This window comes from Pristis pectinata, chromosome 5, assembly GCF_009764475.1.
Source record: "Pristis pectinata isolate sPriPec2 chromosome 5, sPriPec2.1.pri, whole genome shotgun sequence".
NCBI classification, from domain to species: domain Eukaryota; kingdom Metazoa; phylum Chordata; class Chondrichthyes; order Rhinopristiformes; family Pristidae; genus Pristis; species Pristis pectinata.
In genome coordinates, this window is record NC_067409.1 from 112,004,173 (window position 1) to 112,024,695 (window position 20,523).

The 20,523-nt window shown below is 39.9% G+C and overlaps 1 protein-coding gene across 3 annotated transcripts in view; it reads left to right on the top strand.

The window, feature by feature from the left end:
* The window catches only part of top2b (DNA topoisomerase II beta), a 95,048-nt gene that overhangs the window by 17,299 nt on the left and 57,226 nt on the right, over window positions 1-20,523 (top strand). For all 3 annotated transcript variants that reach the window (XM_052016984.1, XM_052016985.1, XM_052016986.1), the window contains exons 3-10: window positions 659-749; window positions 1,717-1,780; window positions 3,596-3,741; window positions 3,842-3,939; window positions 11,865-12,077; window positions 18,475-18,648; window positions 18,739-18,840; window positions 18,933-19,070. In XM_052016984.1, the coding sequence (XP_051872944.1) occupies window positions 659-749; window positions 1,717-1,780; window positions 3,596-3,741; window positions 3,842-3,939; window positions 11,865-12,077; window positions 18,475-18,648; window positions 18,739-18,840; window positions 18,933-19,070 (1,026 nt within the window). The remainder of the gene's footprint in view (window positions 1-658; window positions 750-1,716; window positions 1,781-3,595; window positions 3,742-3,841; window positions 3,940-11,864; window positions 12,078-18,474; window positions 18,649-18,738; window positions 18,841-18,932; window positions 19,071-20,523) is intronic.

The following is a 20,523-nucleotide window of genomic DNA, read 5'->3' on the forward strand; positions in this document are numbered from 1 at the left end:
TTAGTTACTAAGCATTCAATCTTCTTCGAGTGTTTTGTGGTGCCAGAATACACAACATGGAGCAAGGTATTTGTGTGAAAGTGTTTGGTATCAGCACATTAGAGCCCAAATTACATTTAACAGAGCCACTTTAATTTGTTTCATACACTTTGCCTCAAATTATAGATTACTTAGTCCTTGAATGTTGTTACAATAATCCAAAACCGAGTGTGTTATCTTTTTTTCAAAATTCAATACATGGAGCTTTCTGTATTAGGTACAGGAGATGCCAGGATAAATATCACTAACCATTTTCTGGGCAATGTCTCTGTAATAAAAGTATTGAGTAATTATTCCCAACTGAACATACTTTTTCTTGAGTTGATTTTTTTGATTTCCTAAATAGAATAAGAAAAAACTGAAAAGTTTTGAGCTGAAGGAAAATGGATTTACTCTTCCAAATCAGCATGGAAGCACATGTAATGTAGTCTGCTTGTTCAGAAAAAAAACATGAGAACTGAATACGATTTATTTTGAGGAGGGGAAAAGAGCAGAAGACATGTTCCAGGCTTTTAACTTCACATATAATTGATTTATAAAAAAGAAAAGATATTGTAAAGGATACGTAAAAGAGTAAATTGTAAATTCAAGAACTTATTTTTGTTCATTTCCTTTTCAGTCAATGTGGGTATATGATGAAGATGTTGGTATGAACTTGAGGGATGTTACCTTTGTTCCTGGCTTGTACAAAATATTTGATGAGATTCTAGGTAAGTTCTTGTTTCTCCTTCCCACCTCCTCTGACATTTTAAGGTAAACCAAGTACAGAAAAACTCTGATAATCCGGTATGCAATTATTCAGAAATCCCAATGGTTTGATATCTGGCTTCTGTACTAGTCTGGAGTGTGAGGCAGGAGTCGAGTGCAAGGGGGATGTGAACATCCAGGACAAAGCGGCCTACTTGATCGATTCTCTCCAACAATGTGTAGTGGCTGTAGTGTGTACCATCTACGAAGTGCATTGTAATTACTTATCTTGGCTACTTCGACAGCACCTAAATTCATGACCTCAACATCCAAGAAGGACAAGGATAGCAGGCACATGGGAGCGCTACTAAATGCAAATTCCCCTCCAAGTTCCACACTACCTTAAATTAGAAATATTGCAGTGCAGTCAGTGGAGTAAACAGTGCTGGAGATTATTACTACCTCATTGGTGCTGAATTGAAATTGCTACCCAACCTTCACCAGAATTCTGCAGTGATCCAAGAAGGCAGCTCACTGTCACTTCCTTGAGGGTGATAAGGCATGGGCAATAAATGCTGGACTTTAAGATGACATCTGGATCCCAATAAAAGAATAAACAAAAAATGTTAATGTGGACATTTAGGTCCATTGTGTCATGTTAAATTTTGTTGTCATGATCTAGTTGCTGAGCATTTATATTCTACAGAGGTCTCAAAGTCATCCCCATAAATAACTGCTTGACCTTTGCCCTCAATCTCAAACAATAAATTCCCAATTAAAGTGAAATAGTTTTGGGACTTAATAGGAAATTTCTGAAGAAATCATGGTGTATTGTTCAGTCCACTTCACTTTCAGTCAATGCAAGTCGTGATCTATTTCAGTTTTAGTGTATAATATTAAGCAAAGATAGTTTCCTTTCAAAGCAGTTATTATTTTATCCCATGGCAGATATTTTTGGCTTTGTAAAATGTTGCTTTGTTCTCTTTTTAGTTAATGCAGCTGATAACAAGCAGAGGGACAAGAATATGACCTGTATCAAAGTTTCAATTGATGTGTAAGTCTTTGCATAGGTACTTTGCGTATTGCATGTCCATTGTCAGATGTACTTTGTACTGATTAGTTACTGGAATTTAAGACCTGGTAAACTTATTTTTTAACAGCTTTGTTGGCTTTCTTGTTCTTACTGATGGCTGCCTTTTACAATAATCAGAGGTGTCAACACATTGATTTGATATCCTTTAAAACAATAATTGACCTTGATTAATTCAAATTGTCTTATCTGGCGTGTGAATTCTTCTTGGTTTACTTGTAAACTTGACTGCTTGTGTGTCTAGATGTCTTTGACTTTTTTTAATTTAATCTTGTTCAATGTTGTAAAAGATTGATTCAAATAGGGACCAAGGAATTAGTTTTTACCTCCCCACAACCCCCCACCCCCACCCAATTAACCAAAGGCTGGCCTTTATGAATCTTCCAGGAAATTTTAAATGCTGTATCTTATAGTAAAAAGAATATTAACTATACACGACTAGTGGGAATAAATTTACAGTGGCACTGAGTGGATTAAACAGTGGTGGAGATTAACCAAAGATTGAAGAGGTTTTGCAAAGATCACAGAACATCCCAATGCAGCGGGTGTCAATCATGTAGACAGTATTTAAAAATGTGGAATGGGGTGATTCATTCATCATCTATACCAGAAGAACAAATAAGGCCTGGGGCTGAAGGAAAGCAGGTAACTGTGGAGCTGGCCAAGGAGTTCAAATCACAAACTGAAAAGTATGCAATATGTCAAAAGGGTAAGCTCCAATCCAGCAGTTTTTGTATTCAAGTTTGAAGTTTTGTGACTGAGTGCTTGCTACCTTTTCATTGTATGGGTGTCAGTTTTTTATTTAATTCATGTACATTGCACAAAGATGTGAGTGAAGCAGTAATCGTTTGCTTTAAGACATTAGGTTAAGGACTGATTCAATAGATGTCTTCACAGAACATTGAAGAGGGCTTTTTGTCAAGGAAATAAGGAGGGATTACTTCAACAGTTAGATGGATCAGTAACCTGAAGCAATAGGTTTAAGGCATTTATAAAAAAAAAGGTGAAGAAGGATTTTAATAAAGTGAATTGTTGTTTTCTGTAATATACTACCTGAAAGGATATTGGAAGCATAGTCAATAGTAATTTACAAATGGGAATTTGATTAATAATTGAAAAGATAATTGCATAACTTTTAGAGAACTGGTAGAAGCTGGATGGATCAAAATCTTACTTTATTCTGAAAAATGCAATGATGTTTGCATTTTAAATTTGCTTAGTATTTCACTTTCATTGAGTGGCAGTATGGAACAGTGGTATCAGTAGCAAAGTCCTGCAATTTTCTTTTTGGAAGTATAGTAAAACTCCAATAATCTGCTGTCTAATTATTCAGCATCTGGCTCATCAGGACCCTGGTATCATGCTCCATTTAAATTTTCCAACAAACCCCATGAATTTATTATACTACTGTGTAAATCTTTTTTAAAACCATGAGAATTTAAGTGTGATGGAGTTTCATGAAATAACATCCAAGAGTCTGGAAAAACTGGTATCACTTATGTCTCAAGCATGCCAGATTAATGGAATTTTACTTTGCTTTGTTAAACATTATAGAAAGGTTTTAAAACATGGTTTTCATATATGGCTCATTGATATTTTTCGCTGCTTAAAAGCCTGAATCTCTGAGTTTGCAAAAGTTTTGCGATGTATTTTTAATATGCTACAAACTGTAAGAAATAATAGTGTTTAGTCTGCCCATGTTTTTAAAATGAATAAATCACTAATGTTATTAGCATTAGAAGAGAAATGCACAGTTAAATGGCTTTTGTATTTTTCAAGGGATTCCAACATCATTAGCATTTGGAATAATGGGAAAGGCATTCCAGTAGTGGAGCACAAAGTAGAAAAAGTATATGTACCTGCTTTGATTTTTGGGCAGCTCTTAACATCAAGTAACTATGATGACGATGAAAAGAAAGTCACAGGTAAGAACAAAGTTCACCATTACGTTCAATTGTGAAAAATATTTTTCAGCAATTGATGGGATTGATGCCAACAATTTTAGTGATTGTTTGGATTTTGCAGGTGGAAGAAATGGCTACGGTGCTAAACTCTGCAACATATTTAGCACCAAGTTTACAGTAGAAACTGCTTGCAAGGAATACAAAAGCAGTTTTAAGCAGGTATGATGCAATTTCAGGTCACTTTCATCAATTGGAAGTTGAGGAAACATATAGTTTGGGAACAGGAGTGAAAATGGAATGTTATTTATTCAGTCATCCACTTAACGTTAATGTGTAACCTCAAAAGAAGAAGAGTGGCACCATCAGAAGTTTGTAACAGTGTTTCTAATTTTGTCAGCTAGCACATATGGTTTATAGAACATAGAACAGTACCACATAGGAACAGGCCCTTTAGTCCACCATGTCTTCGCCGAACACAATACTGAATTAAGTTAAATCCCTCTGCCTGTACGTGATCCATATTCCCCCCCCCCCCCATTACTTGCATATTCATGTTTGTATCTAACAGCCTCTTAAACGCCACCATTGTATCTGCTTCCAAAACTAACCCTGGCAGCTTGTTCAGGCACCTACCACTCTCTGTGTTTTTAAAATAAAAACATGCCCTGCACATCTCCTTTAAACTTTCCCCCTCTCACCTTAAATGTATGTCTTTTAGTGCTTGATATTTCTACTCTGGGAAAAAGATTCTGACTGTCTATCTTATCTATGCTTCTCATAATCTTACAAAGTTCCATCAGGTCTCCCCTCAGCTTCCAACGTTCCAGAGAAAACAGCACATGTTTATCCAACTTCTCCTTATAGCTCATACCCTCCAATCCAGGCAGACATCAGTGACTGCAGATGCTGGAATCTGGAGCAACAAACATTCTGTTGGAAGAACTTAGCAGGTCGAGCAGTATCTGTGGGAGGAAAGGAACTGTCGATGTTTTGGGTCGAAGCCCTGCATCAGGAGAGGCGAGATGGCCAGTATAAAGAGGAGAAGGGGAGTGTTGAGAAAGGATTCCGAGGTGATGGTGGACTGAGGAGGGGTGTGAGATGATAGGCAGGTAGTGCCAGGTATCGGCAGGGAGCGGGGGTGGAGTTGGAAGACAGTGGTAGGTAAATGATAGATGGAGAGAGGAAAAAGGGGGATAAAACAGATGGAGCAAGGTGGGGGGAGGGGATTGTGAAGATAGCAGTCAGCTGCTGGAGGGAGAGAAGCAGGAACACACGCTACCAGTGCTAGATTCTGATAAGCAAAGGAGGTGAGAATGGGAACCATTAGGGGAGAGGTGTATGGCAGTTGGAACCAGATAGGGGGTTGGGGTTGGTGGAACCTGTGTGTGAAGTGGGTGGGTGGAACCAGGAGGGGGAAGGGGATGAAGATGGGTAAAGGGGGTATGGGAATGTGGACAAAAAATGGGAGGACTGGAGGATTAGAGGGAGAGCCGGGGAAAACGTTGGGGTGGGGGTGGGGGAAGGGGGGGATAGTGTTACCTAAAATTGGTAAACTCAATGTTCATGCCATTGGGTTAGACTACCCAGGTGGAATATGAGGTGTTATTTGTCCACTTTGTGTTGGGCTTCATCCTGGCAGTAGAGAAGGCCAAGATGGACAGGTCAGTGAGGGAAGGTGAGCTGAAACGGTCTGCAACTGGGAGCTTGGGATGGCCATTGTGGACTGAGTGTAGGTGTATTGCAAATTTCTGACACTTCTCTCCCTTTTCTAGATATCTCTGTGTCCATCTCAGCAGACGAACTATCCACTGATATTAACTATAAACCCACCGACTCCCACAGCTACTACACCTTTTCCCACTCTATCTCTTGAAAGGAAGCCATTCCTTTCTCCCAGTTTCTCCGTCTCTGCTGCATCTGCTCTCAAGATAAGGCTTTCTGTTCCAGGACATCTGAAATGTCCTCCTTTTTCAGGAAGTGTGGCTTCCCTTCTCCTGTGGTTGATGGAACCTGATCTCACATTTCATCTGTTTCTCATACTCCTGCTCTCACCCCATCTCCTCCCAGACAGAACAAAGCTCCCCTAGTCCTCACCTTTCACCCTATGAGCCTCCGTATCCAGCATATCAACCTTCGTCATTTCTGCCAGCTGCAACGAGATCCCATCACCAGCCACATCTTCTCCTCCCCACCCCTTTCTGCCTTCAGCAGGGACCACTCCCTTTGTGACTCCCTGGTGCACCCATCTCTCCCTGACCCTGGCACTTTCCCCTGCCCTCGCAGTAGATGTAACACTTGTCCTTGCACTTCCTCCCTCAGCACCATGCAGGGACCTAAAAAGTCCTTCCAGTGAGGCAAAGATTCACATGTATCTCCTCCAACCTTGCCTGCTCCCAATGTGGCTTCCTCTATGTCGGTGAGACCAAGCACAGACTGGGCGACCGATTTGCAGAACACCTACATTCAGTCGGCAATGCCCATCTCAAGCTCTCACTTGCAGAGCATTTCAATACCCGTTCCCACGCTCACCTGTCCAGCCTTGGCCTTCTCTACTGCCAGGATAAAGCCCAACACAAACTGGAGGAATAGCTTCTTGTATTCTGCCTGGTAGTCTACAACCCAATGGCATGAATATTGAGTTTTTCATTTTTAGGTAAGCCCATTTCCCACCCCCCCCCCCCCCCCCCCCCCCCCACCCTTCCCTCTGATCCACCGGTCCACACGTCTTTGTCCCCTTCCCCATCCTGGTTCCATCCACCCACTTCACACACAGTTACCCCCTCCCCCATTCTGGTTCCAACTGTTGTTCACCTCTCGCCTAATAGTTCCCATTCTCACCTCCTTTACTTATCAGAATCTAGCACCGGTAGTGCTTTGTGCTCCTGTTTATCTCCCTCCAGTAGCTGTCTCCTATCTTCACACTCCCCTCCCCCCACCTTGCTCCATCTGTTTTTCCTGATCAGGTCCCGAAGGGTCTTGGCCCGTAACATCGACTGTTCATTTCCCTCCATAGATGCTGCCTGACCTGAGTTCCTCCAGCATTTTGTGTGTGTATTTCCATCTGTTTTTTTATTCCCCTTTTTCCTCTCTATCTTTGTCTGCCTCCACCTATCATTCACTTGCTACTGTCTTCCAACTCCACCCCCACTCAACTCCCTTACCTGGCACTACCTGCCTGTCATCTCATACCCCTCCTCTATCCACCATCGCCTCGGAATCCTTTCTTGCCATTCCCCTTCTCCTCTTTATACTGGCCATTTTGCCTCTCCACTCTCAGTCCAGATACAGGGTTTTGACCTGAAATGTCGACAGTTTCTCTCCTCCAACAGATGCTGCTTGACCCGCTGAGTTCTTCCAGCAGATTGTTCGGAGCATCCTGGTAAATCTCTTCTGCACCCTTTCCAAAGTCTCCACATCCTCCCTGTAATGGGGCGACCAGAATTGCATACAATAATGTGGTTCATCCCACATCACTTTGAGCACTCCTCTTTGCCCTTGTATTCTTCTACCCCTGCCTCCGTTGATGCAAGGCAAAATTCCACAAAGAGCAATGTGATAATTAATTGTGACTTTGGAGAGAAGACTGGTTGGTTGTCCCCACTTTTGGAACAGAACAGTATAGCACAGTACGGGCCCTTTGGTCCACGATGTTGTGCCGAGCTATATAAACCTACTTCACGATCAATCTAACCCTACTCAGCCCATAACTCTCCATATTTCTTACATCCATGTGCCTATCTAAGAGTCTTAAATGTTCCTATTGTTCCTAATGTTCTTCTTTGATATTGTTTCATGGAATCATTTATGCCCACCTGAAAGGCTAGATGGGCCTTTTCCATATCTATGTTAAATCTACCTGAATTATGATTGATTCATCAATGCTTTTTTACTCCCAGTCTTCCACTTGCCCAGGTTCATTGGCTAGATCTAAGTGCAGTACTGTTCCATCTTGTAACAAAGATGCTGAGGGGCGTGATAATAGACAAATAAGTGAGACCAGAGATTATTTGATTGAGGTCTGTTCTAAGGAAACAATTCTTCTCTGGTTGTATTGGAACAGTTGTAGGGAATGACAAGACTTCCACATGAGTTTCAGCCACCAGTGCCGTTGATGCATCCTGTAGGAACATAATGAGAATAATAATTATAAAGATAATGAGAACAATTGAATAAAAATACACAGAGGCAGTAATATATTAATGTATTCACTGGTTCCTTGTTTAGTGCTTTGGATGCATTCTAAGAATGAGAGTGCTATGGAATCAGTGTTAATAGGGCCATTGTAGTACTTGCAAACGTGTTACTGACAGACTGCTTTGCTGGAAACCTGGATGTCTTGGGTGTCTTTTAAAAGTACAGTGGGTACACGTCTCCAAATGTTGGTTCTCTGGGTTCAAGTGGATTATAATGAATCATTACCCCGTGGGGTATGAGTGAATTGGCAAGAAAGCATGGCTGATCTACCTCAGTCTACTTCTTCCTGCACTGATCCTATAATCCTTTGATACCATTAATACCCATAATCAGTCAGTATTTGTCTTGAACTTAGTAACTGAGCCTCCATAGCCTGCTTGGCTGGAGCATTCCCTGTGTGGTCTTGTCAGGGTTCCTGAGCAAGACCTGCACTAAATTTCCATTGTAGTAAAGGCCAACATATCATTTGCCTTCCTCATTTCCTGTTAACTTGCATGTTACCTTGTGACTAATGGACAAGGATACCAACACCTTTCAATCTCTCACCACTTTAAAAAAAATTATCCACCTTTCTAGTTTTTTTCTACCACTGGCCATTTGTCCAATGAATGCCTCAGTTGTACTGGTTGACTATTTGGGACTGTTATTGTACAAATTATATTGTCTTTTTAGATATTAGCACTACATAAACCAGATTCAAATTAACTTGGGCCTTGTCAGTGTCCTTTTGCTCCCTGAATGACAGCCAGTGTCTCTCAAAGCTCTTGAGAGTTCATTAGCACCTTCAGATAAATACTATCTCTATTTAGAACTTCTCTTTTATTAATATCTCTTTGTTGCTTATCTAGTGTTGCAGATAAGACGCATAAAATAGTGCAAAGGAGGGTTCTGGTGAGTGGAAATTTAGATAGTTACAGAGAAGGGATAAGGTAATAATACAAGGTAATGAAATGGAAAATGATAAAGAGTCTTTTGGGAAGGTACAACACCATTTAATACCTCCAATTAAAGTTGCAGCAGGGGAAAATGAGAAATAGAAAAGTTGAAGGCTCTCTATCTGAATGTTCACAGCATTTATAACAAGATAGATGACTTAACATCACAAATAGACATAAATAATTTTAATATAATAGCCATCACAAAGTGTCAGTGACCCGGGTTCAATTCCAGCCACTGTCTGTAAGGAGTTTGTACGTTTTCCCCATGTCTGCGTGGGTTTCCTCTGTGTGCTCCGGTTTCCTCCCACATTCCAAAGACGTACAGATTAGGAAGTTATGGGCATGCTATGTTGGCGTCGGAAGCGTGGCGACACTTGTGGGCTACCCCCAGGACACTCTGCACAGAAGATGTATTTCACTGTGTGCTTCAATGTACATGTGACTAATAAAGATTGTGATTGTGAAGTGACCAACATTGAAATTTAAAATTAAAAAGATAAGTTCCTCCAGCATTTTGTGTGTGTTGCATTGAGATTTTAAAAAATCTAAGAAACTTTCGGAAGAGATAGACAAAATGGTGGGGGAGAGCAAGAATAGCTGCAAAAATTAAGTGAGGGGAGTAAGGATCTTAGCTCAGACACTTGAGAAGTAGAATCAGATTAGGTGAAGCTAAGAAATGGCAAGAGGGAGAAATCATTGTGGGAACTGTGTATTGTTCCCCAAACGGTCACGGTAATCCAACCCTTAGCATGAATCTGGAAATTAGAGCTACATTTAATAATCATGGGGTCCTTAATCTACATTAAGCTTGGGCGAAACAAATTAGCAGTAGTAGTGTGGAGGATAAATTCATGGAGTAAATAAGAAATGTTTTCCCGATCAGTATGCTGAGCAACCAATGAGGGAATAGGTTATTTTAGATCTCATATTTTGCAATGAGAGCTAATTAATCATCTGGTAGTTTAGAGGCCTTTAGGAAAGGGTGGTTATTGCTAAAATTTTATGTAAAGATTGAAAGTTATATCATTAAATCTGGAACCAGGTTCTTAAATCTGACCAAAGCAAAGTATGAGCTGTTAGTTGGTAATAGTGGATAGGTAAAAATACATTAAATGATATGAAATTAAACAAGCCATGGCTTACCTTTAAAGAATTAATACATAATGTGTATTAATCCCAAAGGGCAAAGTCATCCAGCCATGACTAACAACAGAGATTAGAGACTTTATTTGATCAAGGCATTGATGAGGAAGGAGAGTAATCTAGTTAGGGACACTGCAGAAGCTTTCACAGTTTTTGTATGTAAAAAGGAAAAGTTCAGCAAAAGTTACAATGGCTGTGTTACAGATTGAGCCAATGGAAATTTTGTTGGGGGGAGGGAAGGAAATGGCAGAGAAATTTAAGCAATATTTTGTGGCTCTCTTTATGGAAGATGATATGGAAAGCATCCTGGAAGGTAGTGGGGTTCGAGAGTGAATGCGGAGCTCAAAAAAGTTAGTATTAGTTCTGCCATCTTGCCCTTAATCTTGGTAATTTTACCCAAGGCTTTTATTATTTTTAAGATAAGGTATCTTTATTAGTCACATGTACATCGAAACACACAGTGAAATATAGTGTTCTGGGGGCAGCCTGGCCCAACTTCCTAACCCGTACGTCTTTTGGAATGTGGGAGGAAACTGGAGCACCCGAAGGAAACCCATGCAGACACGGGAAGAACGTACATACTCTTAACTGGCATTGGCCGGAATTTAACCCGGGTCACTGGTGGTGTAATAGCGTTATGCTAACTGCTACACATATTTTATTTTCTAACCTACTTTTAACCCTAATAACTTCTCCTTGTTTTCCTTTAAAATGTTATATTTGAAAATAATGGCCCAAGTCTTGCACTGATATTTTATTGACCACCCCTGCCCCCCCCCCCAACTCCCCAACCATCCCATGCTAGTTTACTGCCAATTGTCTGCTCGTCAGTATGATTTTCTTCTCACCCGAGAGCAGGTGTAGATCTTTGACTATGAGTAATGGTAGCCATAGCTACCTCTGCTGAAAATATGGGCACATTTCTGCGGCCTGATTTCCAGTCAAATGATTGGTAGTTAATTGTGCAAACATGAATAGCCGTGTTTTGCTACTTAAAAAAATTATTTTTTTCTTGTCAGTGACTGCCAAAGCAGAAATATCACACACGTTACATAGGAATGTGCGAAGACTGAAGACTCAATACCATGTACAAAGAATTAATTTTAATTTAAATGCAATCCCCCAATCTGCCTTTTATTCACTCTGCTGTTCCGACCTACTCAGCCACCCACACCAACCTCCACACTCTTTTCCCCAATTTTTCCCACACACCTCCGCTTAAGCACGCTAGAATTGACAAGTAGATGCACGGGTACTCTGGCCCAAGTTTAAGTGTGATGTCGTAGATGATCTGACTACCTTGTATGTTTATGGAACCCAAATGTTTGATGCAGTCTTGGAACATTTTGGAGTTTTATGCTAAATATAGGAATGTACAAAAGACAAGAGGGGGAATAAATTATTTTTACCCACACATAATCTGTTTTAGCTCTTCTTACTTTGATTCTTTGAAAATTAACCACAAGCCAAGAAATTTCTTGCCATACTTTTTTCAATTCTTATTTAGATTTTTTTGTCATTGCTGATTTAAAGCTAGTATTTTTATTATTTCTTTCATTAAATTTTACTATCATTTTATTGCATTTAGACCTGATGGATAGAATCCTCTTCCATGTCAGGAAGAATATTATTTTCAAATTAAAGCCTTGGTTTCATCTGGCACTAAAATGTGTGGCTCCTTTTATAAACCCTTATATTTTTGTGTGTGATCAACTATAACTGTTACCCTATTAACAACAGATCTTTTTGCAATTATTTTTGAGATAATTTCCAAGAGGCAAAAACTGATGTTAAATTTATTTGTGCCATATATTGTAAATATAAGCAAAATGCATTTTTAAATATTTCAAAACATTTTGTTTTATGCAGACATGGACAAATAATATGAACAAATCATCTGAGTCGAGGATTAAATATTTTGATGGAGATGATTACACGTGTATCACATTCCAACCTGATCTGCCAAAATTCAAGATGGAAAAACTGGATAAAGATATAGTGGCACTTATGACTCGAAGAGCTTACGATGTAGCTGGGTCATGTAAAGGAGTCAAAGTCATGCTTAATGGAAAGAAATTGCCAGTAAGTAATTATTAAAAGCACATGTTTAGATTACAATATTTGTAGGAATTTTTGTAATAGTCCATAGATAGGTGTACTCGTACTTAGCTTCAAGTTAAAAGGTTATTGACACCTGTTTACCCATCTAGAATTTTTCTTTCATTTTGTGTTTTTTGTGTCGCAAAATATATCTCCATGGTTAGAAATTATATGTGCATTACAATAGATTCCGAAGAGTGGACTGGATGACTGGATAAATTTTGTCTGCTATCTAGAAAAGATTCCTGTGCTAGATGTTGCATGGCTGAAATAATAAATGAGCAGAAGAGAATTTTGTTTATATCTGTGGGGCAGTACAGTAAAGCTGGGTTCATTCCTGCTAGTGCCAGTTTATTCCAGACTCTGGAATCGTACATGTGGATTTTGCATATTCTCCCTGTTCTGTTTCTTCCCACGTTCCAAAGGTATGTGGCTTGGTAAGTTACTTGGACGTTCTGAATTGCCCTTATTTTGTAGGTGAGTAGTAGAATTGGGGGAGTAGTGGGGGAATTGATAGGGAATGTGGTTAAAAATGGAACATTGTGAGAATAGGTTACAGGGAAAATTAGTGAATGAATGGGGTTGCTTTGTGAGCCAGCACAAATTTGATGGGCCAAATGATCTTCTATTTCCTTTTTTCTGTTGTATGGAAATGTGGAAATTTTAAGGGATATATATCTTCATTATGCAGTGTTTGTCCCTTATAAGCTGGAAAGTATTGTGTAAATGAATTGTTCCTGTAGAGGGGAACAGGTATGCTTCTCCAACCTGTTTAAAAATATCAAAAATGAATTGAAGTTCATAGAAAAGGGATGAAGGAGAGGGTGCTGAAGATGATGAATAAAAGATCACAATGCAGCTTTTCTTCACTAAATATTGTTAAGTAAAGCATAAAATGCTGGAAATGTTCACCAAGTCAAGCAGTATCTTTGAGGAAAGAGAACAGGTGTTTCAGGGTGATGGCCTTTCATTAGAACTAGGAAAAGTCAGAAATAAGACAAGTTTTGAGAATTCCAAGGAAGTTGGTGGGTGATGTTCTACATGACAACAAAGATCTGTGGAGGACAGGAGGTTGTAAAAAAAAAATGTGATACAGCAGAGTAAAACAGAGTGGTAAAGACATTAGTGAATAACAAAATGTTGGTCTAGAGGAGGTATAAGTAGCAGAAAACACATTATGTGAAATTAAAATTACGTGAAATTAAAAAAGGAGAAAAGTAACACTTGAACTGATTATTTTCCCCTTGTTTTTAAAAGCACCTACAGGTGACCTCACGTTACGGGGGTTCATAGGGTGGGTTGTTGCATTCCTAGAAAGCGGTCCGCATCATGATTTTCTGTAATGCGAAACTATATCTTCTCCTCGTGCGTCAAAAAATGAGTTGAAAAAAATAGTGTTTTTTTTTTGCCAGATAAATTTTATTCTGCATCTCAACATTTTGGGTAGTAATTTGTGAATTCTGTAAGGATGAATTTCCATTATCCAAATGGCTTTAACACAGAGGTTGCCTATAGGTATTCTCCTCAGCTTGACTGTTTCTATTATCATTGTTACTGCTCCTTGATGTTTTTGTTTTTAAACTCCATACTTTTTACTAAGCATACTAAAGAAGTTGTTCAGCACCTTGCTGATAAATCAGCAAAGATCTTTGAATAGATCCAGAGCAGCAGAGTTGTGTAGATTTATGTAAAATTTTTTAAAGAGAAACTAATCACTGGACTGGGATGCAGATAGCTAAGCCAGAACTTCTCTGGATGACAAATGGTAGAAAATACATGGGGAACATGAGTGAAAGCTGAATAGCCTGTAACATAATGAAGGGGAAATAAAGTCGTGGCTTGAATTGAGAAGTGTGGATTTTTTTGGTATTTGGATAATCTCACTTCTGGAGAGTTTAGTTTAAACTGGAGCTGCGGCTTGATGACCTTTGGCTCCTACGGGAGAACGAGGAGTTCATAGATAAGAGCTACAGGGAGGCAGTCACTCCTAAGCTGCAGGAAGCAGGTAGCTGGGTGACTGTCAGGAGCAGAATGGAGAATAGGCAGGTAGTGCAGAGTACCCCTGTGGCCGTTCCCCTGAATAACAGGTAGACCACTTTGGATATTGTTGGGGGCGGGACCTACCAGGGGAATGCCGCAGTGACCAGGTCTCTGGCACTGAGCCTGGTTGTGCGGCGCAGAAGGGAAGGGGGGAGAAGAGCAGGGCGGTAGTGATAGGGGATTCATTAGTAAGGGGGGCAGACAGGAGATTCTTTAGACGTGAAAGAGACTCCCGGATGGTATGTTCCCTCCCGGGTGCCAGGGTCAGGGACATCTGGGATTGGGTCCACAGCATTCTGAAGGGGGAGGGCTAACAGCCAGCAGTCCTGCTACATATTGGTACCGATGACATAGCTAGGAAAAGAGATGAGGTCCTGAAGAGGAAATATAGGGAGCTAGGTAGGAAACTGAAAAGCAAGACCTCAAGGATAGTAATCTCTGGATTGCTGCCTGTGCCACATGCCAGTGAGAGTAAGAATAGGTTGATTGGCGGATGAATGCATGGCTGAGTACAGGGGGCAGGGTTTCAGATTGGTGGATCATTGGGATCTCTTCTGGGAAAGGTATGACCTGTACAAAAAGGACAGGTTACAACTAACTGGAGGGGGACTAATATTCTTGTGGGCAGGTTTGCTAGAACTGTTGGGGAGGTTTAAACTAGTTTGGCAGGGGGATGGGAACTTGAGTGATAGGTCAGAGGTTGGTGCATTTAGTGCGCAAGTAGATGCAGCATGTAGAAAGACTTTGAGGAAGGATAGGCAGTTGAAAGAGCAAAATTGCAGTCAGTTGGATGCACTGAAGTGTGTCTAATGCGAGAAGTATCACGAACAAGGGTGATGAACTTAGAGCATGGGTAAGTGCATGGAACTACAACGTTGTGGCAATTACAGAGACTTGGCTGTCACAAGGGCAGGAAGGGCTGCTGAGCAATGAGCCTGATCAGGTTTCAGATCTCTCGGTGGGAGAGCATTTTTGAGACAGTGGCCATAATTCCTTGACTTTTACCATAGCCTTGGAGAGGGATAGGAGCAGGCGATATGGGAAAGTATTTAATTGGGGGAAGGGGGATTATGATGCTATAAGGCAGGAACTTGGGAGTGTAAGTTGGGAACAGATGTTCTTGGGGAAGTGCACAATGGAAATGTGGAGGTTGTTTAGAGAGTACTTGCATGGTGTTCTGGATAGGTTTGTCCCATTGAGGCAGGATAAGGGTGGTAGAATGAAGGAACCATGGTTGACAAGAGACATACAATATCTGGTCAAGAGGAAGAAAGAAGTTTACCTTAGGTTTAGATAGCAAGGATCAGACAGGGCCCTGGAGAGTTACAAGGTAGCCAGGAGGGAGCTTAAGAATGGACTTAGGAGAGCTAGAAGGGGGAATGAGAAGGCCTTGGCCAGTAGGGTTAAGGAAAAACCCAAAGCGTTCTACATATATGTGAAGAATAGGAGGATGACTAGAGTGAGGGCAGGACTGATCAGGAAGAAGAAAGGAAATGTGCCTGGAGTCGGAAGATGTAGGGGAGGTCCTTCATGAATACTTTGCTTCAGTATTCACCAGTGAGAGAGACCTCGATGTTTGTGAGGATGGCGTACAACAGGCTGATATGCTAGAGCAAGTCGACGTAAAGAAAGAGGATAATGCTGGAACTTTTCAAAAACATTAGGATAGATAAGTAACCGGGGCTGGATGAGATATATCCAAGGTTATTATGGGAAGCGAGGGAAGAAATTAAGGTTCCTCATGGATGGCTCATTCAGAAAGTCAGGAGGCATGGGATCTAGGGAAACTTGACTGTGTGGATTCAGAATTGTCTCGCCCATAGAAGACAGAGGGTGGTGGTAGATGGAGAGTATTCTGACTGGAGGTTAATGATCAGTGGTGTTCCGCAGGGATCTGTTCTGGGACTGCTGCTCTTTGTGATTTTTATAAATGACTTTGATGAGGATGTGGAAGGCTGGGTTAGTAAGGTTGCAGATGACACGAAGGTTAGTGGTGGTGTGGATAGTGTAAAAGGTTGCTGTAGGTTGCAGCAGGATATTGATAGAACGTAGAGCTGGCTGGGAAGTGGCAGGTGGTGTTCAACCCAGAAAAGTGTGAAGTGATACACTTTGGAAGATCGAATTTGAATGCAGGATAAAAGGTTAATGGCAGAGGGACCTTTGGGTCAACATCCCACAAGGTTGCCACGCAGGTTGATAGGGTTGTTAAGAAGGTGTATGGTGTGTCGGCCTTCATTAGTCGGGGTATTGTGTTCAAGAGCTGTGAGGTAATATTGCAGCTCTATAGAACTCTGGTTAGACCACACTTGGAATATTGTGTTCAGTTCTGGTCGCCTCATTATAGGAAGGATGTGGAAGCTTTAGAGAGGGTGCAGAGGAGATCTGCCTGGATTGGAGAGCATGTCTTATGAAGATAGGTTGAGTGAGCTAGGGCTTTTCTCTTTGGAGAGAAGGAGGATGAGAGGTGACTTGATAGACGTGTACAAGATGATAAGAGGCATAGATCGAGTGGACAGTCAGAGACTTTTTCCCAGGGTGACAATGGCTAACACGAGGGGACATAATTTTAAGGTGATTGGAGGAAGGTATAAGGGGGATGTCAGGGGTAAGTTTTTTACACAGAGAGTGGTGGGTGTGTGGAACGCACTGCCGGCAGAGGTTGTGGGGGCAGATACATTAGGGACATTTAAGAGACTCTTAGATAGACACATGAATGATAGAGAAATGGAGGGCTATGTGGGAGGGAAGGGTTAGATAGAGCAGGATAAAATGTCGGCACAACATCGTGGGCTGAAGGGCCTGTACTGTGCTGTAATGTTCTGTGTTCTTGAATAATAGTTTATTTTCTATTAACGTTCTTCAACTTGAGTACAGGAATTTTTTTTATCAGTTTTTGTATAAGTTTGATTAAGTAGTCTGTCTAACAACCTTTACGTGGATAGATGGATAGAAGATACTATGTTAAAATGTCTACAAGTGGATTCATGTTTCAGATTTGCAATGCAGTCAAATTAGTGACTTTACCTAAATCAAATAAGAGAAATGGAATTTGTTACAAGGGAGTGAAGCTTCTGAAATGCTGTTCCTTGTAGTGAAGGAGTCAGGTGTTGGAGAATTTGTGGTTGAGACAAGCAAACCTACTACATCTTTTCAAAGAAGATGATAAGACAATTATAAACAATTTGTCTTTGCATTTACTGGGAAAATAACAGTATCTATTACCAAGAGTATTGATGATTTGTTCAATGTTCAGAACCCTGTCATTATCAGTCATTGTGCTCCGAAGGGGATTCTTAAACCCACCAGTCTCTTAAGTCATTGTTTTGACACAATTCAGTTAGACTTCTGTTGACCTCCAGCCAACTCTTAAGGGTGCTTCTTAGTTTTGTAGCAGTGGGTATTCAAAGTTAAACCTGGAAGTTGGAAGGAATTTGGTGATAATGTAGACAGCAACACATGCTTGCTTGGGGAGTGAAGTTAAAGTGGGCTGTTCTCCTGTAAATTGTTTCAGCTATTGTTCGAATTCTGACATGGCATAATTAACTTCAACAACTTAGGTTCAGAACATCAATGCAAACTTTAACAATTTGTAGTTATCAAGAATGGCAGTTGAATCTGAGGAAATAGTTCAAGAAGCTCACAGCAAATCAGACAAAAAACTTTATCACTCTATTGTGTAAAACCTTACATGTAGGGGAAAAAATGGGTAGCATATAATTTTTTATTTCTATTTCAGTTGAAGGAGTTTTAATAGAGCAAAACTTAAAATGCCAAATCAATACAGAGTAATAATTCACTGAAAAAATGAGTTAAGTTATAATATGTGTGAATTAAGTTATGAATTAACTTTATTATCTTTCTTCATATTTTAACTTGTTTTTCTTTTTGTGACAGGTAAATTTAAAATTGATTATAGGTCACTTAAATGGAAATATTAAGGAGTATTTGGATGCTGTCAGATGGGAGAAATTGAGTATAATCTAGAATTAGAAATAGGGCTGAATATTTCTCCTTTTTCTTGTGAAGAGTTAACATATAGAGAATAGAAAATTTAAAGACATTTTACCGTCTAGCACTGCATCATCCCAGCACGACTCTGTCCTGAAACATGGAATATTCATTGAAAACTTGAGATTACAATAGTAATTGTTACAAAAGATATGTGAATTTGATTGTAGTGGGTAGCTTTCCACCTCCAAGGTAGTGAACAACAAGTTTCAAAAGATGAAACCATTAGAATGTGAAAAGAGAGGAAATAAAGGAGTGGAGGTGAGGGAGAGACAGACTAGTGGTATGAGTTGTATGTTTTACTTTAACTTTGTTTTTTTTTGCTCTTTAGATAAATGGATTCCGGAGCTATGTTGACCTTTATGTGAAAGATAAATTGGATGAAACTGGCATTGCTCTGAAAGTGGTTCATGAAGTAGTGAATGATCGTTGGGAGGTGTGCCTGACCATGAGTGAGAAAGGCTTCCAGCAAGTCAGCTTTGTAAATAGCATTGCTACCACAAAGGTTGGTATTTATAAACATTGCTTTTTGAAAGTTCTCAACTTACTTTCTTTAAAATTAAAAATTATTCTAAATTTGTTGTTCTTTTCAAAGGGTGGTAGACATGCTGATTATGTGGTTGACCAAATTGTTAGTAAATTGATTGAAGTTGTGAAAAAGAAAAACAAAGCTGGAGTATCAGTAAAACCTTTTCAGGTATGAATTTTTTGTAGAATTTTAGTAAAACTTGACATGATAAACAACTCTTTAATATGAAGATAATTTCAGATGTGTTTCCTTTTGTGTAGGTAAAAAATCATTTATGGGTCTTTGTCAACTGTCTGATTGAAAACCCGACATTTGATTCACAAACAAAAGAAAACATGACTCTTCAGCCGAAGAGCTTTGGATCCAAATGCATACTTTCTGAGAAGTTCTTCAAGGGGGTTAGTATTTCAATGTTAATTCATCAATATAGATAACTTTTAGTTAGTAGTTAGTAATTTTAACCTTTCTTTTAAAAAATGGTGTCATTGATTAGGATTAAAGGTTCTAATCTGAAATGGAATTCGATATGCTCACAATTTGTCAATTTTGCTCTTAATAGAGGCAGGATGTGAGCACTTGACTCATCAAAGGATTGGTGGGTTGGTTTATACCTTACAAGAAGGTTGCTTGCTTCCATTTTTATAGAATTTCCAATTTTACACATATTGATCTGGCTTTCAGCCTCTAGAAAAATAACAGCTAAAAGGAGGATAGAAATGCCATATCCACTTTGCAGCACTGGTTGTGGACCTGGAGGAGCAGAATTTTCCCCAAGCCAACAAGTGCTTCCTATAAAACCCTTGCAAACTCTCCTATCATGCATCATCACTGACATTCTGTGATGGCCATCATTCCTTCCCAGCGTAGCTCCATTCCCACCCACATCTCCTTTGGAGCATCATTAACTTTTGTAAAGTAGCAATAGGTGGAACATATACCAGGTTTCATGTTTGTAACCTTGATTGTTACTTAGTATTGAGTGGCCTAACTTAAAGACTGCTAAGAAAAATATTGAAACAGATCTGTAAATATTTTTTATAGGGTCAAAGCTCTCAAGCTGAGGGATTTTTTACAGCCCTGACCTGAGTCTGCCCAACTAACGTATGCACGCGCGCACACAACACACACAACACACACACACACACACACACACACACACACACACACACACACACACACACACACACACACACACACACACACACACACACACACACACACACACACACACACACACACACACACACACACACACACACACACACCATTCTTGTTACTGATTTCACATTTCACCACAGTTGCCAGTCATTCAATGAAGTTGAAACTGATTGTAATATCCTCACTATCATTTTCTGATTTCAAAGTTATATCCTATACATTAGAAAACTGCTTTGTTTAGCTTCCAACACCAATCAATGAAATTCTAAACTTAACTCCTTGGTCCCTTTTAGTTACATCCTTCACACCAATAAACTTGATTTTGTCTTAGTTCAATGACTCGTGCCCTGTTCACCAATAACCTCCATTCATCTCCTTTTCTAATTGCTTCTCTTGATATTCATTTTTGAATTTGCCTATGGCCACCCCCCTCTTTCCTTGTAGCCTTTCATGTTTCATCACTTGATTTTCCAGATAGACTGATTGGTAGCAGTTGTAGCCCTGCTCTGAATCCTTTTCCCTGAACCTCTATCTCAGCTTTTTTGGGTTTTAGAAAGTCTCCTTATTGGTAACATTTATTTGAAGCTTTTGATTTCCTCCACTCACACTCCTGCAGTGGTTAAGGGTCAGTTCTTCCTCCTTCCCTCTCCATGATTATTCTAGGCATTAAGCAAGTTATATGAATGCCATTTT